We start from the raw sequence: 24,142 nt of genomic DNA on the forward strand, positions 1-24,142 counted from the left end.
TTGAATCATCAATCGATTTACTTTCGATTACTTGGCAGATTGCTTGACCGATTGCCCTAATTCAATTTGGTGGGACTTCTCGGACTGTCTTCATGATCCCCAAGTCCAACGCCTTCTCTACAGAACATCGCGATAGCAGTATTTACATGAACTATTTACAATTTACAACTCCCTATCCTTCCGCTCTATCTCGACGGTGCTCGTCCGATCATTATTTTTGTTCTTATCCCAGCATTTCCGGAACGCCTCCATCTCCCCTAGGCATTTGCGCCAATCACCCTTGTCGGCATGACATAGCTGCAATGCTAAATTCTCCTCGTAACAGCCTGTGTTGATGATCCTTTGATCCCATTCATCTGGCTCATCATTTGCTTCGTTGCTCATGTCAGGAAAAAGTACTCTAGTTGATAAAAAGTAGTACTATGCGAAAAGTATATAAGTAGCCAAACCCGTGCCGCTACGATTGCACCACATCCCTCATGAGCAAATTATTATCAGTTTCAGGCATGATTCTAATATTACAGGCCAGGCGAAGTCAAAAGGCGTGATTCGCTTCCAGCATCAAAGGATTGATAAAAAAAGCACAGAGAAAGTCGACCATAGGTTACACATGCATACATTTGCAGCCATTAAATACCTCTCTAGATGCATCATTACACTATAATACAAGATTTAGACTAAAATCCAAAACCAGCCTTAGAATAAGCCATAGGCTTCATGTCTGGATGAGGAACAGCCTCAAATGTCTCCAGTTCGAGGGACCATGGACAGTTTTTCTCCTCACTTTCCTTGTAACCCTCTCCGTTGTCCTGTGACTTATCATATTGGGAATTCTCCGTAAAGTGAACCACGGCACCCATGTTTCCTGTAGCGTCACAATAGTTAGGTGCGCTAAATACCGTGATAAGTCTACCATTGTGTTCGTTTTCGAATCCACCCATTCTTACCTCATGAGAACGCAAGATCTTGCGGATCTTGGTATTCACACAGAATTTCTCTGTAATGTCTGGACCAAACTGAATACCCAACCCACGCTTTGAAGGCGATCTGCCGTTCTCGGGCTGAGGGTCGGTCCACAAAAGCTCCATAGCCAATCCCTCTCTAGGTGGCTGCGAGGAGCCTGAACTTGGGAATCTGTTAATCTTTTTGATATCATCAAGTGTAACAGAGTCGTTGGAGAAAAGGCCACCATGCATGACCAAGTAAGATCTATTGATCAAAGTGGCCAAAGGCAAAGCACCGAAAGACTCGGCAAAGGCCTCGAACACCTTCTTTGAATATTTGGCTTCACATTCATCGGTGAAACCATATGTCTTGTTCATATCGTTTGTTTCGTGATTTCCACGGTTCATGAAGAGCGATTGTGGGTATAAGATCTTGAGCACATACAAGTACAATGCAACCTCGCATGACCAAGAACCTCTGTCGACAAAATCACCATTGAACAAGTAAACATGCTCGTTTGAAACAAAGCCAAATTTCTGGAAAAGGTTCAATACATCATAGAATTGACCGTGGGTATCACCAACAACAGTGAGCTTTTTTCCGTTCTTGAGGATGATTTCATCTTCAGGCAAAATCAGCTCATCTAGTTGGGAATGGGGCAAGCTTACCTCGACCATAGAATTCTCATTCCGAAGAAGCTCATTGACTTTGGCAACAATTGCAAAGACATGTTTCTTAGGTAACTTACCTCCCTTCTTGAAGAGATCAATCATGTACTTCAAGTATGCTTGATCCAATCCACCGATCTCAATAGAAACTTCCCTTTTGTCGGCCAGCTTAATAGCTTTAATATCCAACAGAGGTCCTTCCCACAGTTTCTCAATGAGCATACCATCAAAGTCAAGACCGTAAAGAACCAGCTGTTTCTCATCTCCTGCGATAGCCTTTTCAAAGGCCTCCTTCTTCAAGTAGTTGACACACTGCTTGTGGTTTTCTAAGGTCAATTTGTCATTTGGAAGCTTCTGCAAAACTATCTTGAAGTTAGTCTGTGCCTCCTTGTAATTCAAAAGCGCCATGAGCGAAACACCCTTTCTGTAGTAAGCCTTCATGAACAGAGGGTCGGCTTTGACAGCAGCGTCACAATCAGCAATGGCTGATCCATAGTTCTCCAATTTTATATGTACTTGTGCTCTGTTGGAGTAGAAGATGGGGTTCGTGCCATCTAGCTCTATGGCTTTTGTGTAGGCATCGATGGCTTCGTTATATTTTTGCTCCTTAAGGAGCTTGTTACCATCGTCCTTCCACTTGAGTGCCTCTGACATGCTCTTGGTAACTTAAACTCAGCAGTATGAAGGTCCAGATACAGCTTCTTCTTTCTCAGTATAGAGTTTTTCAGTTTTTACTAGGCGCGCAGATGTAGCTCGATTAGGCATTTGCATGTACGTGCTACATTTGTTTTCTGATACGTTGTTTGATTTGATTTTAAACTAATTGTTTCGTTTCTGGCTCGCTTTTAGTGCTCAGACGCGAATACGCAATCCTGATGCTGGCAGCCCTATGCTAGTGATCTTGGTGATGCGACAAACTTCTCCCTTATACTCCGGCTTGTATTTCGCGCTTACCAAAGCTTCCGTAACTGCAGATTCGCCCTTGTAAATTGGAGTAAAGGATGCACAACAGATATCGAACTCGGCGTATGGGTCAAAGTCAATCTCCACCGCATCACTGGATATGGAGTCGGACTTCGCTCTGATCTTCTGTGCCTTCTCAGCCTTGGGGCCAGTGTTGACAATTGATAAGAGCTCGCCTGCGAAATATGATGCACTGGAGTAGTTCTTGTTCTTGAAACATTCCAGCATGGCCACCTGCAAGGCGTTCACCTTGTGGGCATTCTGAAGCTTAGCTCTCGTGAAGTATGCGGCCAACTCCAAGTTTCTCTTCACATCAGATGGATCGAGAGAACGACGCTCCAACTCGATAGACAAGCCCAAGACGTACTCTCTACACAAGGTCAACACGTCTTCACACTTAGCCTCCTGCTCTTCATCCTGGACACTTATGACAGCGATAGTGTAGATGATATTGCGGAACGCCTGTATAGCTTCAGGTAAGTTGTTGACTCTGAAGAACTTGAAAGCTGTGCTCAATTTCTCCTCCAAACTGTCGTAGCCTGGAATTTGTGGTCTGAACTTGTTGGGGTTGTCCTCGTCATTATCCTCTCTGATGTAATCCTTCATGGCAGGCAACTCATCCAAACCTGGCAAGTACAACTTGTTACTCGAGTAGACCTCCAAGAAACGCTCCCTCAATGGAGCGAAATCCACGACACCAAGTTGCTTGTGTAAGAGAGAAGCGGCTTGGTCAAAAGCACCGGCAGCAACATAACCAGCAGCTGTCTTGTTATTACGAAGCCAGTAGGCAATTTCCCCATCTGCACCTTCGACCTTAGTGGCAGCAGGTTCGTCTTCACCAACAATGTTCTCCTCGTCGAAGCCATCAAGGTCATCGTCAATATTGAGATCTTCGTCTTCCATGTCCCATCCGCCTTCATCATCGTCTTGGTCTTCCTCCAATGCAGTATCTGTAAAATCGAGTGGGGTGCCATTCTTGACTTCATCCTCTCCCTTGTCATCTTCAATGGTCAAATCATCCACCTGACCAGTAACAACAGCGGTTTCGAAGAACGAAGCGTTACTTTCTTTGATTGGCCAATTACCGGATACCTCAGGGCTTGGGGTTGGTAATTGAACAGGTCTGTCAATTTCCGGCAATTGAACGTCGTTCTCAGTGAGCTCAGCAGTGGCCAAAATCTCTTCGGCCTTCTCTGACAAACCACTGGACTTTGCCAATGTGTATGCCAAAGGAAGCTGACCAGCCTTGATGTAGGCATCAACTCTTGTGAGTGCATCATTGTTGTAGAGTGTGTTCTGCACCAAAGAAGAGAGGTTTGAACGAGCATTGGCAATCAATGACATCTTGCCCAATCTCTCAGTGTCACCCTTGTACAAGTAAAGGAAGGACAACTTGTCAAAAAGTTGCAACTGTTGGTAGATTCTCTCAACAAGCTCAATGTTACCTTGATTTAAAGCTTCCTGGCCCAATCTCTCCCAAATGCCGTTGTTTTTGAGCTTGTTAGCCTCCACCTCAGCAGTTTGTAAGTCACCGCATTCGAGAGCCAAATCAAATCTTGTCTCAGGATCCTGAACAAATTGCAAAGCAATCTCTGGGTAGCCTTTCTGCTGCAAGTAAGCGATAATATTTTGACCAACCAAGTTGGAATTTTTGATGATCCGCAACACTTCGTTGAAGTTCTTATTCACCAAGGATCTCTTGAATCTGTATTCAGTAGGGTCAATGGTAAGCTTCTCAACACGGCCAGCACGGTTCAAGCAGTATACGTTGTTCTGGTTGACTCTAGTAATATAAAGAGTGTTGTCCAAAGTCTTGATGATACCGTTGTCGCCATTCAACAATGTGTACTTGATGTGATTCAAAGTAGAGTACAATAAAACTCCCGACTCATCCCAAGCAGCACTCTTGATACGAATAGTTTCATGGGTTGAGGTGATCAACTGCAAGTCTTTGTTAGCAATGGAGATGGTGTGTTTAGACAAAAGCGCCAAGTATTGGCCGTCGTTGGACCACGCAACGTACTTGACGTTGTTGATACTCAATTCGGCCAACTCCTTTCTTTGCTGGACGTCGTAGTTAATGATGGAGTGGGACTTCACCAACAAGACGCGACCTGGACCACCATACAAGACATCTATCACAGATGAATCTAACTGAATTGTCTTGGTAACATTGTTGTTGGTATCCTTCACATACAAGACCTTGGAAGATTTAACAAAGGCCACAAAACGGTTACGAGAAATGAAGCAAGCAAAGTTACCCTCACCCAGGCGAATATCAGCTGGCTCTATAGCTCCAGTAACATGCTTCGGAAGGGCAATAAGGGCATACATCCCGTTGTCACCCTCACCGTGTGTCACCAATATAGAATTGTCGGACTGGTTGTAAGTCAAAGACCTCATAGCAGACCAAGTCTTGCCGATCTTTTTAAGCGACAACATTGGCATTGATGTCTCCTCTCTTTGGAAATCGTAAGACTGGATTTGCTTTTCAGTGTTCACAAAGTACAACTTGTTCTGGAAGAGTGCATGAGCTGGTCTCTCCCTTTCAAGCTTGAATACCATGACACCGGAATCGTGGCATGTTGCAAACAAGTTGATGGTTGGGTGACTGGCAACCAACCAGAAACGGTCACTTTCTCTTCTGAATTGCTTGACGGGCGTTCTCTTGTTCAAATCCCAGACACGAATGGTCTTGTCATCAGAAACAGAAAGAATCAAGTCCTGATGTGGGTGGAAAACGGAGCAGAGCACATTGCCAGTGTGGCCTCGGCAAGTGTCAACTTCCCAAGCTTTGCTGTCACTCATTCTCCACAACTTGACTAATCTATCGTCACCAGCAGAGACAATAAGGGGCAACGTAGGGTGGAAAGCAGCCCAATTGACGCCCTTGTCATGGCCCTCAAGCACGTATTTAACAATGGCGTTCACATTGCCAAAGATGTCTTGTTGAGGCAATTGTCTACGTTGCAATTGATCCTCGAACGAGCGCATTGAGGAGGTTGGGGCCGAGTGCTTTTTACGAAGTCCCGAGATGTCCCACACACGGACAGTCTGGTCCAATGAGGCGGACACAATCAAGTCATCGGTTGGGTGGAATTGAGCCAGCATAACGTAGTGATTGTGGCCGGTCAAACAAGCAATTTCTTGACGGTTTTGCCAATTCCAGATACGGATAGTCTGGTCATCGGAACACGAAAGAATCCAAGGCAAGTCGTGGTGGAAACTGACTGTTCTGAGGTAATCCAAATGGCCGTTCAAAGTAAAGATACACTTTCTGGTGTTCAAAGACCAAACCTTAATGGAGTAATCGTCGGAGCCGGACACGAAAAGGGGCTGGGTAGGATGGAAGTCAACGGATCTCACGGGACCATCGTGGTCCTCGAAACGCTCAATCAAGGTACCCATACGGTAATCCCATAACTGAATCGTCAGCGAGTGCAATGCCACAAGAACCCAGGGTCTTTTCGGATGAAAGGCAACGCCCTTCGCCCTGGAGGACTTGGACTCGAACTTGGTGAGCATCTTCATCTTGCCAAGGTTGTTGTAAGATGGAAGATTGTTCAGGAGGATTGAGTTAGTTCTGCTAAGTTTTGGTTTTTCATAATTTCGATTCGGTGGTCAATTTGGCGCACACCCGTGCACCAATACTTTACGCAACACCCAGGACGTGGGCTGCTAAGCACATAGGCTGGTGCTTGACCGAACAAAATATCTACATTTGTAGGACTTTCATTTTTCTCATTAGCATTTATTGCTTGAATCTGAAGAAATTACGTATGGAAAACGAAATCTCTGTTGTGCACACGAATATCATAAAATGTCCAATGCCTAGATAGCAAAGGTAAAGACAGCACCCACAACACCGGCAGCCAAGGCGAGAATGCGTTCAACAGTGTAAGATGGAGCGCCTGAGCTACTGCCTGACCCAGAGTTACCACTTGATCCACTGGTACCACTGGCATTGGAGTTCTGGACGAACCCTCCGGTGTATTCGGAGGTAGAAGTAGTTCCACCACGGTTACCAGCAGCACCGCCATTACCATTTCCAGTAGGCACGTCAACAGTACCGGTTCTGCTTCTGGCCAGTGTTTTGGTGATAGTCTTGGATCCGGAGGTTGTTGTTTCCACGGTCTCCTCGTTATCTGGGTCGAAACCAGTGGCATCTCCACTGCCCAACCAGGTCTTATCCTTGGTCAAGAAGACATTCTTCTCATTGGCGTCGGTGGAGTTGTATAAGTATGCATGGTAGCCCTTGGTCAGGTTGCTGACGTTCTTCTTGGCAAAGCTAGGCAAGTCGTAGGTCTCCACGGTGACGTTCTTCACGTAAGCGTAGTAGTAGCCATTCTTCTTAATGTCCTCAGAGTTCCAGTCAATCTCACCACCAGCCCACTCAATGGTACCTTGAGCGTTGCCAGCACCTCCACCAGGCCACAAAGAGAATTGCACTCTGGATGGCGTTTGAGGGTACATGTATGCCTTCTTGGTATCATTCCAGGTCTCGGATCTCGTCAATGTACGAACAACCTCACCATCAATCAGCCAGTGAAGCTCGTCCTCCTTCCAGTCGATCTCGTAGTAGTGCCAGTTCTCGAAAGTGTTGGACATGTCATGCATCTTTTGGTTGGTGTAGTTCAACACACCTTGGTAATAGTAGTTGGATTCCACGTTGTCCAAGTCGTAACCCAACCACTCAAAATCGATCTCATCTTGCACGTCCGAGAATGTGATGAAAGCGGTAACCACACCCTTGTCACGGGAAGACTTGATAGTAGCACCCACCTTACCATACCAGAGGTATCTGGTACTGGACACCACAGCACCTGTGGACTGATTAGGCATCTGCAACAAAAGAGAGTTGTCGTGGTTGGCAATGTGGCCGGTGTACACCCAGTCAGCTTCAGTGAAGTTACCCAAGTACTCACTTTGCTTCTCAATGTGGTCAATATCCTTGAAAGACTCCTCGAAAGATTCCATCCGGGGCATTGGCATACAAGCTGACATGTTGAAAGAACGACGGATGTCACAACCACCCAAGCAGTAAGAACCAGTACCACACATGCCGAACTGGGAACAACATGGAAGGTCCTCAGGACACTTGGTGGTTTCATTACAGTAGGTTGGATTCCAGTCCGCAGCAGCAGCAAAACTAGCGAAAAACGCTAGACATAAAGCGAAGTAAGCCTTCATTGCGTTTATGCTTTCAGTGATGAAAAACTTTTTGCGTTAAGGTTGGCTTTAAGAAAGGCTTGTGGAACTAAGCGAGAGCGATGCAGATATAAGTAATCAAAGTTTCTCACCAGATTTCTCAAGAAATTCGCTAAGACAATGTGCCAAGCCACGATCACGGTGCTTTTCCTGTGCCATCGTCTTAAAAAGACCCAGATCTGGCCTGTGTGAAGTCGCGCGCTACCGAGACGTGTTGTCATTTATCCGCATTAGGAAACGAAATTTCTACCTGTGAGCTAAAATTAAACTATTTGGCTGCAAATTATAGACGCGCAGTATGTTTGACATGGATGCGGCAGTCGTTAATCTCGCTCAGATTAGGAGCCTAAACATGAAACTAAAGCATACTTAGACGTTTTCAATCACTCAGCCGTCCATCTGGCGTTCATCTTTTGAAGAAGTCATACATATTCGGCTGGTACGTTGAGGGTTCATCATAGATGAGTCCACCAGAATTTTGCGGCTTCGCTTGAGTTGAAGCTGCGGTAGCATTTCCATAATTTCCGTCAAGTTGGCTATTTCCGGAATAGCTTGGCCTCTTCGGCGGAAGAGCAGGTGCCGGCCGAGAATAAGAGCCGTGGCCCGAGGAGGCTCCATATTGCTGCTGCGATTGGTGAGCATCGCCTCCAGTGGGCTGCAAAGGTGGTTGTTGGAGACTAGGGTGCAGCGATTGGCCACTGGGGACACCCTGATTGTAAGGGCTGTACTGTGCAAACGATTGAGCAGGATTTTGCTGGTTCTCTCCACGGTATGATGAGAAGAACTGATGAGATGAGTTAGATCCACCCGTGGAGCTTGCACCAAGGCTCATTCTGCTCATAGAATCGTTTAGTGAGTTGGATTTATCAGATTCAATTGCACGTTTGAGATTCTCGGCCATTCGAAGTAATTGCATGTAGTACTCCACCCCTTTTCCCAAGCCCAACGAGTATCGTTTCCAGTGGTTGTCATAAAAGTCATTGATACGGTGAGTCTGTTGTTTGAATACTTCGTCTTGGAAGGTTTTGGAGCTTTGGACCTCCTTAATTTTTGGATTGGAGCTAAGCTTGGTCCACTTCTCCTTAAGTTCATTTATCAAAGACGATTGCTTTTTGATCAAATCATCCAACTGCTGCGAGAACACTTCAAACTTTTTCAACTCCTCTGGAAAGATGATGGACTTGATCTCGTTAGTCAGCTTCACCTTGCTATTGAGCATCAAAATTTCAGAAATGTCATCGCTGTGAATTTCTTCCTTCAACCTATCCACAAGTTTGTTCTTGTTTGTCTTGAGAACGTTGAGGTTGTGCAAAATGTCCTCTAGAACAGAAATCTGACCGTTGTGGCTTGCATCGGAGATCTGCGATTCATCCATGTCTAGTAAACTGATTTCTTCGGAGGGCTGTGCCTGAGTGCCACTCTTTGGTACATCAAAGAGGGACTTGAACTCGCGAGACGTGCTACCCTTACTCAAAAGAGCATGAAGCAGGCTTTTTTCGGCATCCACGAGAGCAAACAATTTGGAATCAGAATTTGCAGCGTCGTAAAGCGCTTTCTTCAATTTGATCAAATCGTCACGGAAGCGACTGGAATTCTCGGAAAACAGTTCTTTCAAAATAGCCTCACTTTCGCCAACTGCGGCAAGTATCTTGGACCTGAGCTCGGAGATCGTGGTACGGTTGGTCGTGTCTTGAGAGTACTTCGATGCGATGTCGTCCACCTTTTGAGCCAATGCTGGATCTAATGATTGGTCCGAAGAGCCTGACTTGAGGGTTTCGTCGGTCCGAAGAATCTCTTTGATATGTGTGAGAGCTTTAGGCAACTTCAAATACTCTAATACTGATGAAAGCTCCTCATTTGAAACGTCGACTTCGTCCAATTCATTCCTCAAAAATTGCGACTTCTCCTCAGAGTAGTAGCTCAAAAGCTCGTGAATGTTCATAGGCACAACATTCTTGAGGAAGTTCTCATAACTCTGCTCGTTCACTTGGGCAAAAAGCTCGATTTTATTCATTGGGATCAATTTTGAGCTATCCATAGGCTTTGGTTCCGCCAATGTGACCAATGATGGCACAATTTCATGGTAAACAAGATCGTTATCTTTATTGAGCTCTCGGATCTTAATTTCTAAAGCATCCTTGTGATACTTGAGGTTATCCAAAACATCGTAGGCATTGTCGTTGCCAGCCTTGGAAATTCTTTTCAAACTGGCCTGGGGTACCTCATTGATTGCCTCCAAAGATTTTGAAAGATAAGCGATAGCCTCTCCGTACTTGTGGGTGGCTTCCAATTGAAGTCCCTGGAAGTAGTATGATAAGGATTTGTAGTAGAGTGACTTGACTTGTAAAACAGCAACCCAGAAGGGGTCAAGACGAGCTGTTACCCTCGACTCGGGGATCCCTTGCTTTGCTGGGTTGTATTCATCCAACGGATCTTCGATGTCCTCGAGATCGTCGTCGTCCAAGCCAGCCTCAACTATTGCGAAGGTTGATTGATCCTCGGGCGAAGAAGGATCAGCATTCAAAAGATGGCTGCAGTTACTAAAACAGTTTTCGTAATGCACAGCAGTGCTTTTGCAAAGCTTTGAAATGAGCGAGTTCTTTTTCTGCTCTAGATCGCCATCTATCACTTTGAGGTTGAAGATCTCCTGGCTCTGGGCCAAACAAAGATCCTTCAAAAACTTAACGGTGGCTGGATTGAGATCATTGGAGGGGGCATGCAAGAAGCTTTCGCCCACAAAGTCAAAAATACCAGCAGCTTGCTGGAGGTATTGTACTGCTTCTTTGAAAGCGCTGTCATCTGTGGCGGACAGTCCTTGTGACTCGTTGTATTTGATATTGGCAGCTTTCAGCATTAAGGATGCCAAGTTAAAGAGAACACCTGCTTTCTCGAAAGGCAAAGCGTACTGCTTGTGTTGAGCCGAGGGCAGGAAAGCATCGTACCAGGTGAATGTGATCTTTTTATGCTTGTTCACCGTTGCAACCGGAATTCTCAAGTCCAAAAGCTCCAATTGACTGAAGTATTTGAAGTACAACCTGATTCCTGTGGTATCAGCATTGACACCTCTGATATCTTGTCTGAGCTTGTTGAAGTTATTGAGATCTTGCTGAAACTCCGACGTGTTGCCGTAAATCGATAGGAGGTAGTTGTTAATGGGTTTGACCCAATTGACATCGTCCGTTTTTTTGGTAGGAACTAGAAGAAGGTTTGTCCTCATGCTTGTGTTTAAGTTCAGAAGAGTCTGCTAGGGTGGTGGTTCTCAGGCGGTGTCGTTATCAGTGCTCCTGTCCTGTATAATCAAGCAAGCCCACACGGTGGCTAGTGACCTACTCTTCTACGATTGTGGTAACTTCTATTATATTTTCTAATGTTTAATTAATTGAATCTGTTTGGCACGAGTAACTGAGTGGTCTTTACGAAACGAAACTGAAGTTATTGTCGACAGAAATGCACCCGCTCGGTGATCGGAGATGGAGCATTTAACTAGATTGAATCTCGGAGATCTTCAGAAGGTAACCGCCTTCTTTGCACAAAGAGTAGAATTCACTAGTCTCATCTTGAAGAAGGTTCTTGGGTGTGTCGAACTCCTTGATCTGGCCCTTGTCTAGAACAAGGATTCTGTCACTATCCATAATGGTGTCCAATCTGTGAGCAATGGTGAAAATTGTCTTGTCCTTGAACTCAGATCTGATGGTTTCCTGGATGATCTTGTCAGTTTGCACATCCACAGCCGCTGTTGCCTCGTCAAGAACCAACACCTTCGATGTCTTCAAAAGTGCTCTTGCAAGACACAACAACTGCTTCTGACCGGAGGAAAGGTTCGAGCCTCCCTCTAACACACTGGCTTTGAGACCCACCTGTGGCTCTTCAGGCTCTTCATTTGCACCCTTCTTGTCCTTCTTGTCATCCTCCTTTGGCTCAGTCTTCATAGATTCAACGTGAGCCTTCAAATGTGCCAAGTCGAGTACCTTCCAGAGTTCTTCGTCTGTATACTGATCGAATGGGTCTAAGTTCTGTCTAACAGTACCTTCAAAAGCGTGGGCATCCTGGGGAATAATATTGAGCTGACTTCTCAAATCATGAAGACCAATCAGGCTGGTATTAAGGTTATCGATCTCAATATTACCTTCAGTAGCCTCGATGATCCTGAACAATGCCAATGTCAAGGAACTTTTACCAGCTCCAGTACGACCAACAATTCCGATCTTCTCGGATGGTCTGATTTCAAGATTGATATTCTTCAAAACTGGAGGAAGACCTGGTCTGTAGCTCGTGCTGTAGTCATTGAATCTGACAATACCGTTACTGGGCCAACTTTCCTCTGGTCTCTTGTCCTCAATAACTTCAGGACCCTCGGAAGGCAAGTTTCCGTATTCGATAAGTCTCTCAATTGAGACCAACCTGATCTCGACTTCAGACCAAGTTCTGATAATGGCGTTAAGGAACATGGTGGAGGAGAAGACATATGTCATGAGGAAACCAATCATACCTGGTGAAAAAGGTTTCTTGGACACCAAAGACAGAAGAGTCAGCAAACTGGCTGCCAAAACAACCAAAGCTGCGATAGACTGAAGTCTCATGGACAACCAACGGTTCACATTCTGCGAGACAAAGTCCACTTTGATAACGTTGTCGACCTTCTTCTTGTTGGCATGGATGAATCTATCGTTCTCGTTGTAAGCTCTCAAGGTTTCAGCACCGTTGATAGATTCTTGCAAATGAGAGAACACTGGGGATCTCAAGGAGGAACGGAGTCTCTTAAGTTCTCTAGAAGTTGGAATGTACCAGTTCCTGAACTGAATGAAAATCACCATAAGAATAGGGAGGATAATGATCATGATAGGCAAGTTGTAGACAACAATTCCGACTCTGATCAACGTTTCCATGATACTGTTGAAGAGCGTGATGGAAATCCAAAGCATTTGGTTATCAAGGACGGAGATATCATCCGAGAAACGATTCAAGATTCTGCCCATTGGAGTAGTATCGAAGAAAGACATTGGAGCTCTCAAGACACTGTTAGCCATACGATCATGGAAGTATTTTGAGCAGTGAATTGCACTGAAAGTCCAAATGATGTAACTGTTGGCGAAGTTAATGACACCACCCAACACACCTGTGAAAGCATAAAGACTCAAGTAAAGAGCTGGCTTCACATTGTGTCCCTCCTTGTAGTTCTTCTCGGACCATTCCTTCAAGATAACTCTTCCGTAAATCTCGGTAGCAGCGATAACCACCGATAAGAACGACCAAGCAATAATGATGGGGTATCTGCACGCCTTGATATACTCGATATAGACATCAAGCTTCACTTTACCCTTGGTAGTTCTTTCGTTGTTTTCATCCTCCTTTTGGGACTTACCGAATTCCTCTTCAAACTGATACTTATGGTCGAAAGAAACCACAGAGGCCCTTCCAATGGTTTGTTGACTCGAAACTCTCACCAATGGCACGGGAACGTCTTCACCAAAATCTTCAGCCTCTCTCAAGGCAGTCGGCTCGTATGGCTGAGGAAGCTCCTCAACTTCTGATTCGCTTGACAGCTCGCGGGCGGTGTCCTCTGCCAGAGCATCATGGTGATCAGAGAACTCAGCAATAAGCTTGGCAACATCCGACTGCTTCTCGATCAATGATTCATAAGAGCCAAATTCAGTAATTTCACCTTTGCTGAGGTTGTAGATCTCCAGAGCCTGCTTCAAAATCTTCACGGAGTTGGTGGCAAGGATAATTGTCTTTGAGGCTAACATGCCGCTCGACGAAAGGACAGCCTCCGTGATTCTTTTACCAACATGAGCATCAACCGCAGACAAAACGTCGTCCAACAAGTAGATGTCGGCTCTTGAGTAAACAGCTCTGGCCAACGACAAACGAGCTTTTTGGCCACCTGAGAGCGAAATACCCTTCTCACCAACAAGTGTGGCATCCCCATGAGGCAAGACTTCAAAGTCATGCTTCAATTGACATGCTTCGACAGTCTTGTCGTAGAATTCTCTGTCGAATCGTTTGCCGAAGATGATATTTTCTCTGACGGAGGAGTTCAAAATCCAAGCATTCTGAGCACAATAAGCAATGTTGCCATTCACAGTGATATTTGAATCATCATTGTGTACCACCGGAATCTCGCCAACAACTGACTTGAGAAGTGTTGTCTTTCCAGAGCCCACTCTACCAACGATGCATGTCAATTCTCCCTTTCTGGCCTTGAAGTTTATGTTCTTCAAAGCATAGGTCCGCTCAGCTTCGGGCTTATCAGCGTCCTTTTGAGACCAAACAAATGATGCGTTGGAGATGCGTACACTTTCTTCGCCCTTCTTGAGAGGTTTCAGAATACGGGTGACAATTCCTTCTTCCATCTCATCCATGCTGAAATATTCTTGCAATCTGTCCAAAGAAACCTTGGCCTCTGCAATCAGGGAGAAAATACCAGGGATCATCATGATAGGATCTGAAAGTTGATCGAACAAGGAAAGAGCTGGGAAAATGATAGCAGGGGTAAGTGGTGACTTACTGAAGAAGCCGAACACACCGTAAACACCACATGAGATCAAGAAAGGAATGCACTCCCAAACAAAGGTGGCACCAGCATTCCAAATACCTGTCTGCTTAGCATTCTTCAATTCTTTGTTGTTTCTGACCTCGTCTAAACGCTTCAACATTGGCTTCTCCCAAGAGTACAACTTGATAGACTTGATGGAGTTGAGGATTTCGGAAGTAAGTCTGGTTCTCTCATCTTTGCATTCCATCTGGATCTTGAACAATGCAAAAATAGCAACACTGACCATCGAAGAAAGTGGCACCATCACAAGAGCAACAGCGAGACCTGCCCAGGTTGAATTGCCCAAAAGCTTGTATAAAGCTCCCAAGCACAAAACCAACCTAAATGGAATCACCACAGCATCGGTGACAACTTCAAGACATCTGGCAATAACTCCCACATCAACGGCAACATGATTAACAATCTCACCGGTATTCTTTTCTCTCCGAGAATCTGGAGACAATTTCAATGCTTTGTCGTAGGACATGGTTGTAAGAGCGGATTGAACACCGAAACTGATACGGAAAAATGACATGAATAGTTGGTTAAAGGAGAAGTAACGAACAACTGAAGCACCGTAAATGAAAAAGGATAAAACGAAACCTGTGATCAAAGGAGGAGTTTCTGTTTGAGATTCTCTGGCAGCAACAAAAGTGGTGAAGTACTTTATGAATGCTTGAAGGAAGAAAGGCACAGAAGTATTGGAAATGATTTCCGAAACCTGGAAAGTGAAGCCTTGAACGGCAGTGAACCAGAACATCTTCAAAACCACAAGAATCAAGAGCGGCTTCACCTTCTTCTGGTCTTCGGTTGGTTCCTTGGCATTTCTGACCCTCCTGTCTCTCCACCAGGTAGCCCTGGCGACCTCTTCGGCCCAGAGACGACGGAAAGTCTCGGTAGTAACCTCACTTTGTAATTCAACCTCTGCACTAGGCACCTCTTCCACCTCGATGGTATTAGTGTGGTAGACCTTTCTGAGCATAGGGTTGACCCAAGTGAAGGTCAACAATTGCACCATATTTCTGATAGTAGAAGGCTCCCAGCCATTCAAATCAAAGTACTCAATCAACTCCTTGGAAGGCTTGTAGTATGAGTTTTCGAGCACGAAGATCGAGGCAGAGTTGAGTAACAAGAAAACCTCTCCCGTGTGGACCGCAGCGATGAGGTCCTTTCCATGGGAAGGAACGAATACCTTGTGTGATGAAAACCAGTCATTGACGTTGATCAAAAGCCACCACGCAGTGGAAACGAGCCAAAACACCAACAAGGTGCCGTGACCCACGACAGACCGGGTGGATTCGAGGAAATGGAGTGGTAAGACCAATAGGAGTGGAAGAGCGGCCAGAGCCAAAGCAGACTGAGTGATCACCAGATTGGCAGGATTTCCGAAGCTCAAGTAGGCGAAAGCAAGAATTACCACGCCCTGTAGGAGAGCCAGTTGAAGTTTCCAGAAGTGGGCTACACCCACACTTTTCACCAAGAATGGGTTGCCGAAGGAGTACTTGATTTTGTATGGCCCGTAGTGGTTTCCGACCAAGAGCAAAAGGGTTTGGAAAGCGATTGCAACGGCCAACAAGCCCTGGGTGATTAGAAGCGCAGAAGCTAGGAAACATGGGTTGGGGGCACTTTTGTGTGGATTGTAAAGAGGCTGGCGGATAGCGTCGCCGAAGGAACAGCTAGGCCGGACCAACGTCACCTCATCGTTGAAATTAGCCAATATCGGCTGCTGAGACATGAATTGGGGAGATCAGCGGAAAAAAAAAAAGTTGTAGCGGGTATATGAGTGTGAAGAATTGGTGGTTATATAAGCGACACCCAGAGAAGATAAGCGGCGCGGCGTGAAAAAAAAAAAAATACATTTCGCCTGCCACTGATAGCCTTTTGTAAAGGCCAACCACGGCACTATCCCGGTTATAAGGCCGGAAAAAGCAAAATGACGAAAAACCACCAATGGCTGAATTTGGATTCTGCAAGGGGTTCTATAATTGAGCCAACCGAGGCTGCCGCTTTCCGCCGTATTCCCGCTGCGTTATCTGCCTCGCTTCAGTGTGGCTCATTGTCCGCAGGCATTACAGCGCAGTGACAGATCGCGTTATGGTGGCAAAGATCCCCTGCCATTTTTCTCCTCATATATTCCTGTGAGTCACGGCGCTTTTAATGCGCTTTTGGGCGAAATGAGCCATTTGACAGTTTTCGTCATGGCTGTGTAGAAGCCCCATGGCCGTACGGCTGCAGCCAGTGCGAGTAATGCATTTCTTTCACTGGCGCTTTCCTTATTGTGGCCAACCAGTGCAGTCGATGAGCCCGATTACTTATCGAATTCGATTTTGTCATTGGCGGCAAGAATTAAGGTTTCTGAGTGCAGAGAAGCGGTGAATGAAAAAATGGCATTTAACAAAAAGTTAAATCGCTAGGGTCTCGATCTTGTCGGTTGCGATATTAAGGTTCTCGGAAGCTCGGTCGTAGTGGGCACGTTCCCGGTGCCGGAAAAACTACACTCAAATGGGCACCAGGCACAAAAGTGAAGAATTCCACTTCGATAATGAGATAACACTTAAAATTGATTTTTTTAATCATCGCTCTCGAGTAATCCCTGTTTCTATAAAAGTCATCCCCGTCGGGCCTTCGGGGTACTGAACACTGACAGGGTCCTCTCTTATCTCATCTGTCGCATCTCACATCTGCATGCCTGGTGCACTACTGTTCTGTGATGGTCCTGGAAACCCAACAGGTGTGTCGAATCTGTGGTGACTTGGATGGCCTACTAGCGGTTGGAACACTACTAGTGACTGGACTAGATAGTCTACAATATGGCTACGAGGGAATGGCCACTGGCCAGTCGAGGTGGAAATGGGTGGATCCCTGGTTCTTGGAAACCTGTGTTGGAAATCTGGCAAGCACTCATATCCGTGCTCTCAGTCTGCTTCTACGGCACAGATTCTTTGTGGCTACCTATAAAAGAGCCAGCTTGCCTGAGCTTGATGGGTTGGCCAGAGTCTCCCACTGCATTTCCCCAGCCGTCTACACAGTCAGGCTATACTGTGTACCCAACGATATCGAAGGGGCCCGGTTTGTCAAGCTGTGGAGAAGCCGACTCGCCCTGGACACCCGCTTGAAACGAATCTATAGACTGAATTGGCTGGTTTTGCGTGAGGTGGTGGACTTTACTGCCGAATCATGGCATGGTCAACTGCGGCACAGACGTGCCATTGTGCCATTGACAGGCAGAAGCACCAAGCCTGTGAGCCAGCACGAGGCATTTCACATCCAAAGGTGGTTGGATGGTCAATTCTGCGGCACACCTTCTTTAGGGCTGCAACCTTTGTTGGAAACAGTGGTCAAGAGAGTGTACGATGGCATCACGCCTCCTGACCTCACAAGCTATAAAGATGACAAGTTTGTTCCCCCATGTGAAATTCCTTCTTCTGAGGAAACGATAAAGGGCCTTGTCAATTGCTACTACAGAGATCAATTTCCCATTAGGGGAGTAGTATCCACCTTGTATCCCTTCCAGCTCAATTCAGTGTGCAAGATGTACGAGAAGGAGCTGCTACGGCAAAGGGAAGTTGTTCCCAATTATAGAAAAGTGGTGTCTCCACGTGGAGATACTTACTTCGTTGACATCTTCGATATGGACTTCCACAAGTTACCCGACACATTCCTTCTCCCTAGGGGTGGTATCCTAGCGGAGAATATGGGTCTCGGAAAAACACTCATTTGCCTTTCCTTGATATGTTTAACGAAGCACCAATTCTCAACTATTCCCGAAGATGCAATTCTTCACGACGATCAAGGCTTGGACGGCACCGTAAATGAACGCCCTATTGATCTTTCTCATGGGATGAAGTCGCTTTGGGAAATTTGCCGAGACTCAATATCTCAGAATTCACTTCCATGGAAATTCTTCAAGGACGATCTTCCGGATTCAGTAGTGGAAAAGCTAACATATCGTCCTGGTTTTTTCAAGCTACCCCTTCATATCGCCCAGAACCAGCTTGGACTCCGAGCACGGCATGCCATTGTCATGGAAGATCGGTTTCGTGTGTTATATCTCTGTAGCACAACCTTGGTCATAGTGCCAGAGAATCTCTTTCATCAGTGGCACAGCGAGATGGTCAAACATCTTCTGCCAAACTTTCTCAGGTCTCTTTTTGTTTCTGACCGCTTTCAGGAGCACATGACGACAGAGAGTTCCTCATACACGAATAATCTACCCTCCTCACCACAGGAGCTAATCCAATATGATCTTGTGGTGATGACAATCCCGCTGTTTCAAAAATGGAGCCGACCAGAGGAAAGCATATTGAGAAAGATACACTGGAAACGGCTTATAATTGACGAAGGGCACTCCATGGGTCTGCGAACTTCAAGTCTCAGCTCCGATTGTAAGGCTTTACTGTGTGAGAGGGTTTGGGCAGTTACCGGAACACCCACTTCCGGACTAACGAATCTCCACATGAATGAAGAGGAGCCCGTAACCGCTAGTCCGAGCAAAAAGAGAAAATATACTGTAAAAAGCAGCTTCAGTGTCAAAGACGATTTAGCTCGTGTGGGTAATCTTGTTTCGAGCTTCTTCAAGATCGAGCCTTATTACAGCCAACCTCGGCTTTGGGGCTCCATTCTCGTTCGCAATTTGACGGCTGCAAATTTTAGTACGGAAAGCAGTTTAAGACACCTATTGAACGTGCTTTTGGTCCGTCACGGACTTTCGGATGTGGAGAAGGATTTGAAATTGCCTCAGCTTCATCACGAAGCTGTCTTCATAGATCCATCTTATCAAAATAAGCTTGCAATTAATCTATTCACTGCCGTTCTTGCCGTTAACGCCGTGTCCTCTGAACGTGAGGGTTCTGATTATATGTTTGAAGCTTCCAATCACCAACAGCTAAGAAAGTTAGTGAACAATCTCCAGTTAGCGACCTTTTACTGGACTGGTTTCAAACAGCAAGATGTGGAAACTTTATGCAAAATTGCCGACCACTGTCTTAAAAAGAAGACAGCAGCTGGTGATCATTATCACTCCTCCTTCGATAGAGAGCTTCTCCAGAAATCTATGGAGGCCTCATTGGAAGCTTTGCACAATCAAAGATGGCGTACAGCCGCTGCTCTTCACGAAATGCTATACTATGTTGAGGGTGTCCCATCACAATTTGTTAATCACTTTGGTATGGTCTTAGGGGAGTCAACTTCACTTTTTGGTGCACCACACCTTGCTGCCTTGCAGAACTTCTACTACAAGAATAGGTTTCTAGACATAACAGATAAGGAGAAGGTCGAAACGAGATTGAGGGAGATATCCGGGCCGTTTTGGGAACGCTATTGGTTGGAAGCTGAGCAGAAAGAGGATAAATCTCGTAAACGTCACACAGGCTCCTCAGAAGCCGAAGCCATTTCGCATTCAAACTTGATTGACTCCAAAATCGATTCGGAAGCTGAAATACTGAGAAGCAAACAAAATGTTGCAAGAGCTCGAGATGTGAGGTCGCTGCTAACGGCCAATGGGTATTCTGAAAGAGTGTGCAATATCAAAGAAGCTTCAATCGCTGGAACGGCATCATCAAAGCTTTCTTACCTCGCTACACGTTTAGTGGAAAACCAAAGGTCTGGACTCAAATCCATTGTGTTCTTCGAGTATGAGGACTCCGCATACTACCTATCTGAGTTTCTCGATATCATCGGAGTAGAGTATATTTTATATGCTACATTCATTGGGGCTAGTCAACGGTCGAACAATCTCACAGACTTCGATCGCCATGATGCTGATCTCGATGGTGGTATTGTATTAATCATGGACCTTCGCCTTGCAGCACATGGTTTGACCGTCATCTCAGCGACACGAGTATATTTTATATCCCCAGTTTGGCACAGGTCTAAGGAGGCTCAAGCAATAAAGCGTGCTCATAGAATTGGGCAAACTCAAGAGGTCTTCGTCGAAACTCTTGTTTTGCGTGGCACCCTAGAGGAGGAAATCTATAAGCGCAGAGCTCAAGTCGATAGTGAAAGTTCAAGCCATGAAATGATAGATGACAAAGACATGCAGAAATTTATCTTGAAGCATGACTTTTTGCTGACCAAGACCCATGAGATGGAGCACGCTCCATTCTCTATTCCTGCTCATGATGAGCACACCAGACTTCGTTTCGTTGACGAACCGGATGAAGTCTCTCTCAAATCACACATCATGACAGTTTCCAACCGCAATGGCATTACTCATCACGACTGGACCATGAGGCTCTTTACTCAAGATAACCTAGATAAGCTCAACAGTATGAAGCAACAGAAGCCGACTAAAGCTCAATCGAACAAAGAGCTTCTCAGTATAGATTCACAGCCGAAGCGTGTTCATGCAGAGCCTAAAGTTGCAAAGTCCAAGCGAAGAAGGGTTCAGTTCAGGCAATAGATTAAAGCTCTCGCAACACCAAAGTAGAGTCCGCAGAAGCTGTCAACATGATTTTCTCGGTTGGGTGGAAGTCCACATCCAACACTGCCTTCCCGTGATCATTGAGCTTGTGGACCATTCGCCGAGAAGCGCTTCCCCAAACCACGGTCGTGGGGTCCTCCGATCCCAGACCTAGTAGACTATCATCCGCCGAAAATGCAACTCTAACAAGATGTTTTTGCGATCCACCAACGCTTCCATCGTATGCTTTACCAACCCTGCTTATTCCCTCTGTCATGAGACTCTTCGTGCTGACTAGCCTAATCTCACCATCCATTGATCTGGCTGCAAGCATGTTGCCATCATGACTGAGTGCCAACGAAGTCGTTGGGGCCTGAAATGCTTGGGTCTTCCAAGCAAGTTTTCTCGTTTTCAAATCGTATGCTCTGATGTAGGAGTCAATTCCACTCACATAGATAGTGTCCTGAGATGCCTCACAAGCCAATAGAGGGTACTCCAGCTGGAACTTGTGCACTTCGTTCTTCTCCCTCTCATCCCAAACAATTGCGTCCCCGTCATCACCCACAGAGAACCCCAATTGACTTTTGTAAGCACAATCATTCACGATCGCAGAGTGGCTCTTGCCTACTCGCTTCTTGGTTCCTGTCTCGGCGTCCCAGAATGCCACTGTCGTGTCTGAGGAGCCAGAAAGCAATCCATACTCCAGCGTCCATCTCAAAGATGTTATAGCCCCCTTATGGCCTTGTAAAACACCATAATTCGGTAGTTCTTCTTCAGGATCTATGGGAAGCTTCCAAAGCAAGATATCTCGATCCATGCCTCCAGAGGCTATATTATCACCTGAGGGACTGAACTGGGCCGTGAGAACAGCTCCCTCATGGCCCGAGAAAACAATGGCTTCATTATATAGTACATTTCCCAGTCCGCCGTTTTTGACTAAGTGAGTTGACATCATGTTGTATTACAGCATAGGTGCGCATCTCATTATATAGACATTACGTGCATTATATCTAGGCGAGGTACTCATAAGAGTCACCATCGCACCGTGCTATGTATTCCTTCTCCAACAAGTACTCAATGGCTCTCTTGAGATCAATAAGCTTTGCTTTGAATCGAGATTGTGCTTGAAGCAACACCTCGTTCACCAACTCGTTGTGCTTCATGGTCTTCCTTGCCTTCATGATTCTCACAATGCTAGCGGTAAGGTAGTTCTTTCTCGACTCGTCAATCTCCTTGTTGGTGTCGTCGTCTTCCTGCTTCTGCTCACTCTTGATCGTGCTGACGAAGTTGACTTTCAACTTCTTGGATTTGTATTCGTTGACAATGGTGAATGTTGTGGTAGGCGAGCTAAACTCCAGTGGTGTATTGGGCAGCTGTTCAAGCAACTTGAACTTGACGAGTGGAGTCAAGTGTGCCTCGAAGACATGCTTTGCCACTCCCACAATCTCATGAAGCTCAGCGTAGGAGTATGTGGTGTTCTTGTTGAAAGCTAGGATGATCATTAATTGCACATTAGTGACGGTGAAAATGAAGGGTGGCTTGCCCTTTCTTGACAAGTTCGCTTTAATCTCACTCTTACCGTGATTCCAAAGCCACTGCAATTCCCTACCGTTATGCTTGCTTGTGTACTCCTCTTCAACGGATTTGATCGTGTCCTCTAATTCGGGTGCGACCTTAAGCTTGTAGTCCTCAATGTGGTGGAAGGGCCACATGCTTTGAGCTAAAATCAATGGCGTAAAGTCGTTCACCACGGCACGATCTCCGAGGATATCTCTTATCTTCATCTTCAAGTCCTCCAGCGACTTCATGTCTTGGAACATCTTGCTAATCTTGGAGGTGAATTCCATCGAGTTGCCCTCTTGTAACCTTTGCAACATGCCTTCTTCTAGTTCATCTGATTTGGTGTTACCGTTGATCAATCTCTTTGCGAGTAAACGGCGGTAGTTATTTTCGAAGACATCCTTGTTGTCAATGTACTTCAACATGAGAGCCAAGTTGTCTGCGGTCATGTTGGCAACATCTGCCTCCTTGGAGGTTGCCTTCAAGAAGCTGTCTGCATACTTTGCCAACAACTCGGGCGTCTTGCTTGCGCTCTTTGGGTTGGGTGTGGCGATGACATTGATATTAACGAAGTGACGACATGCCGAGTCAAGAGCTTTAATGAAAAGCGGATCCTTCTTAAATGCATTAAAAACCACATCGTTGAACTTCATGTAGACCAGAATCAACGTGTGGATGTAAACCTTTGGAGAAATAAGACCTTGTGAAGATCTCTTTGTTCTTTCCTCTGGTGGTGGAGCGCCTGTGGGCTCAGCCGAAGACTTGAGCTCTTCGATTGCTTTTGCAGCTTCGACCTTGATGTGGCTCTCCAAGCTGTCTGCCAAAGGCTGCAAAGTACTGGGCACCTTCGACAACAACTTGTACATCCGCAGTATATGGTCGATCTCGTTTTGTTCAAGCAACTTCAAAAACTGGTCGTACATCTCGTTGGCGTGATCTCTGATCAACACCACATGTAACACCTCAAGTAATTGCCTTTTACTGCGCTCTTCTAAGTAGTTGTTCGATCTGGAGATTTCTTCGGACAACCTGCTCTCGCACTTCATCATATAGTCGACGACGTTATGCAGTGAAAGGAAGTTCTCGCTTTCCTTACGATAATAGTCTGCCGTTCTGGACATGAAATCCATCTCGAAGTGCTTTGTGTACACCAACATGTTTGTCTTCTTCAAATCATTGGTGTCGATGCCCAAATCAACCATGGATCTAACAGCCACAGATATAACATTTGTATCAACGATCTCATTATTCCTCTGCCTCTCTATCAAGTCAAGTACTTCATGCATTATCTTATCGGCGTTGTTGTTAAACATGTGGTACTTCCATTGGAGCAATGCCAACGTATTGACATCGAAGATATCTCTCCTGCCATCAGAGCGCTCCTTCTGGACCCAGTATCTGTTCATGTAATCAAACACATTATTCATGTAGCCAGCTCCAATCGTAAAACGCTTCCATTTTCTCACGTAAAACTCCAAAAACAGCTCGTGTGGCTCCTTCTGTAAAGTGGTGATGAAGTTGATTAGGTAGTCTTGTAGCTTGTTGTAGATCTCTGCGCCAGTCAAAGAATAGGTGGTCTTGTCTTTACCAGATTTACTGAAAACAGACACATTCAGGTTTCGAGACTTGTTGGCACAGTAGTTGTACACTGCTGTGTAGCAGTTCATATACATCCTGGATGTGACGCCCTGGTCCCCCTGGGCACCGAGGATAAACTCAAGACCAGGCTCAATGAAATTCCACGTTGCATCTAAGTCACCTGCTATTGGTAAAGTTTGCGGTGACGACATGTTGGGTGAGTATTGTAGGAAGTAGAGAGAAGAAGAATCTTGGTGAATCTGAGATAGACCTGTTGCGATTGTG

The 24,142-nt window shown here is 45.7% G+C and overlaps 7 protein-coding genes across 7 annotated transcripts; 1 reads left to right on the forward strand and 6 right to left on the reverse strand.

The window, feature by feature from the left end:
* Positions 1 to 162: 162 nt before the first annotated feature.
* Positions 163 to 2,267, reverse strand: PPT1 (protein serine/threonine phosphatase; the record flags this gene model as incomplete). Its single annotated transcript, XM_024856426.1, has 2 exons — positions 163 to 398; positions 692 to 2,267. The coding sequence occupies 2 exons, from the start codon at positions 2,265 to 2,267 to the stop codon at positions 163 to 165; spliced, it is 1,812 nt and encodes a 603-aa protein (XP_024716025.1).
* Positions 2,268 to 2,465: 198 nt separating this feature from the next.
* Positions 2,466 to 6,107, reverse strand: C7M61_001008 (coatomer subunit alpha; the record flags this gene model as incomplete). The annotated part of the gene is made up of 1 exon (XM_024856427.1): positions 2,466 to 6,107. The coding sequence occupies one exon, from the start codon at positions 6,105 to 6,107 to the stop codon at positions 2,466 to 2,468; it is 3,642 nt and encodes a 1,213-aa protein (XP_024716026.1).
* Positions 6,108 to 6,407: 300 nt separating this feature from the next.
* Positions 6,408 to 7,766, reverse strand: UTR2 (Utr2p; the record flags this gene model as incomplete). The annotated part of the gene is made up of 1 exon (XM_024856428.1): positions 6,408 to 7,766. One exon carries the CDS (start codon positions 7,764 to 7,766, stop codon positions 6,408 to 6,410), a length of 1,359 nt encoding a protein of 452 aa, XP_024716027.1.
* A 424-nt stretch (positions 7,767 to 8,190) lies between these two features.
* Positions 8,191 to 16,054, reverse strand: BRO1 (Bro1p; the record flags this gene model as incomplete). Its single annotated transcript, XM_024856429.1, has 2 exons — positions 8,191 to 10,979; positions 11,269 to 16,054. The coding sequence occupies 2 exons, from the start codon at positions 16,052 to 16,054 to the stop codon at positions 8,191 to 8,193; spliced, it is 7,575 nt and encodes a 2,524-aa protein (XP_024716028.1).
* A 975-nt stretch (positions 16,055 to 17,029) lies between these two features.
* Positions 17,030 to 20,676, forward strand: C7M61_001011 (uncharacterized protein; the record flags this gene model as incomplete). The annotated part of the gene is made up of 3 exons (XM_024856430.1): positions 17,030 to 18,165; positions 18,841 to 20,636; positions 20,672 to 20,676. 3 exons carry the CDS (start codon positions 17,030 to 17,032, stop codon positions 20,674 to 20,676), a joined length of 2,937 nt encoding a protein of 978 aa, XP_024716029.1.
* A 44-nt stretch (positions 20,677 to 20,720) lies between these two features.
* Positions 20,721 to 21,671, reverse strand: C7M61_001012 (WD40 repeat domain-containing protein; the record flags this gene model as incomplete). The annotated part of the gene is made up of 1 exon (XM_024856431.1): positions 20,721 to 21,671. One exon carries the CDS (start codon positions 21,669 to 21,671, stop codon positions 20,721 to 20,723), a length of 951 nt encoding a protein of 316 aa, XP_024716030.1.
* A 58-nt stretch (positions 21,672 to 21,729) lies between these two features.
* On the reverse strand, positions 21,730 to 24,069 carry CDC53 (cullin; the record flags this gene model as incomplete). Its single annotated transcript, XM_024856432.1, has 1 exon — positions 21,730 to 24,069. The coding sequence occupies one exon, from the start codon at positions 24,067 to 24,069 to the stop codon at positions 21,730 to 21,732; it is 2,340 nt and encodes a 779-aa protein (XP_024716031.1).
* Between the last annotated feature and the right edge of the window lie 73 nt (positions 24,070 to 24,142).

This window comes from Candidozyma pseudohaemuli (assembly GCF_003013735.1).
Source record: "Candidozyma pseudohaemuli strain B12108 chromosome Unknown scaffold00001, whole genome shotgun sequence".
Classification (NCBI taxonomy): Eukaryota; Fungi; Ascomycota; class Pichiomycetes; order Serinales; family Metschnikowiaceae; genus Candidozyma; species Candidozyma pseudohaemuli.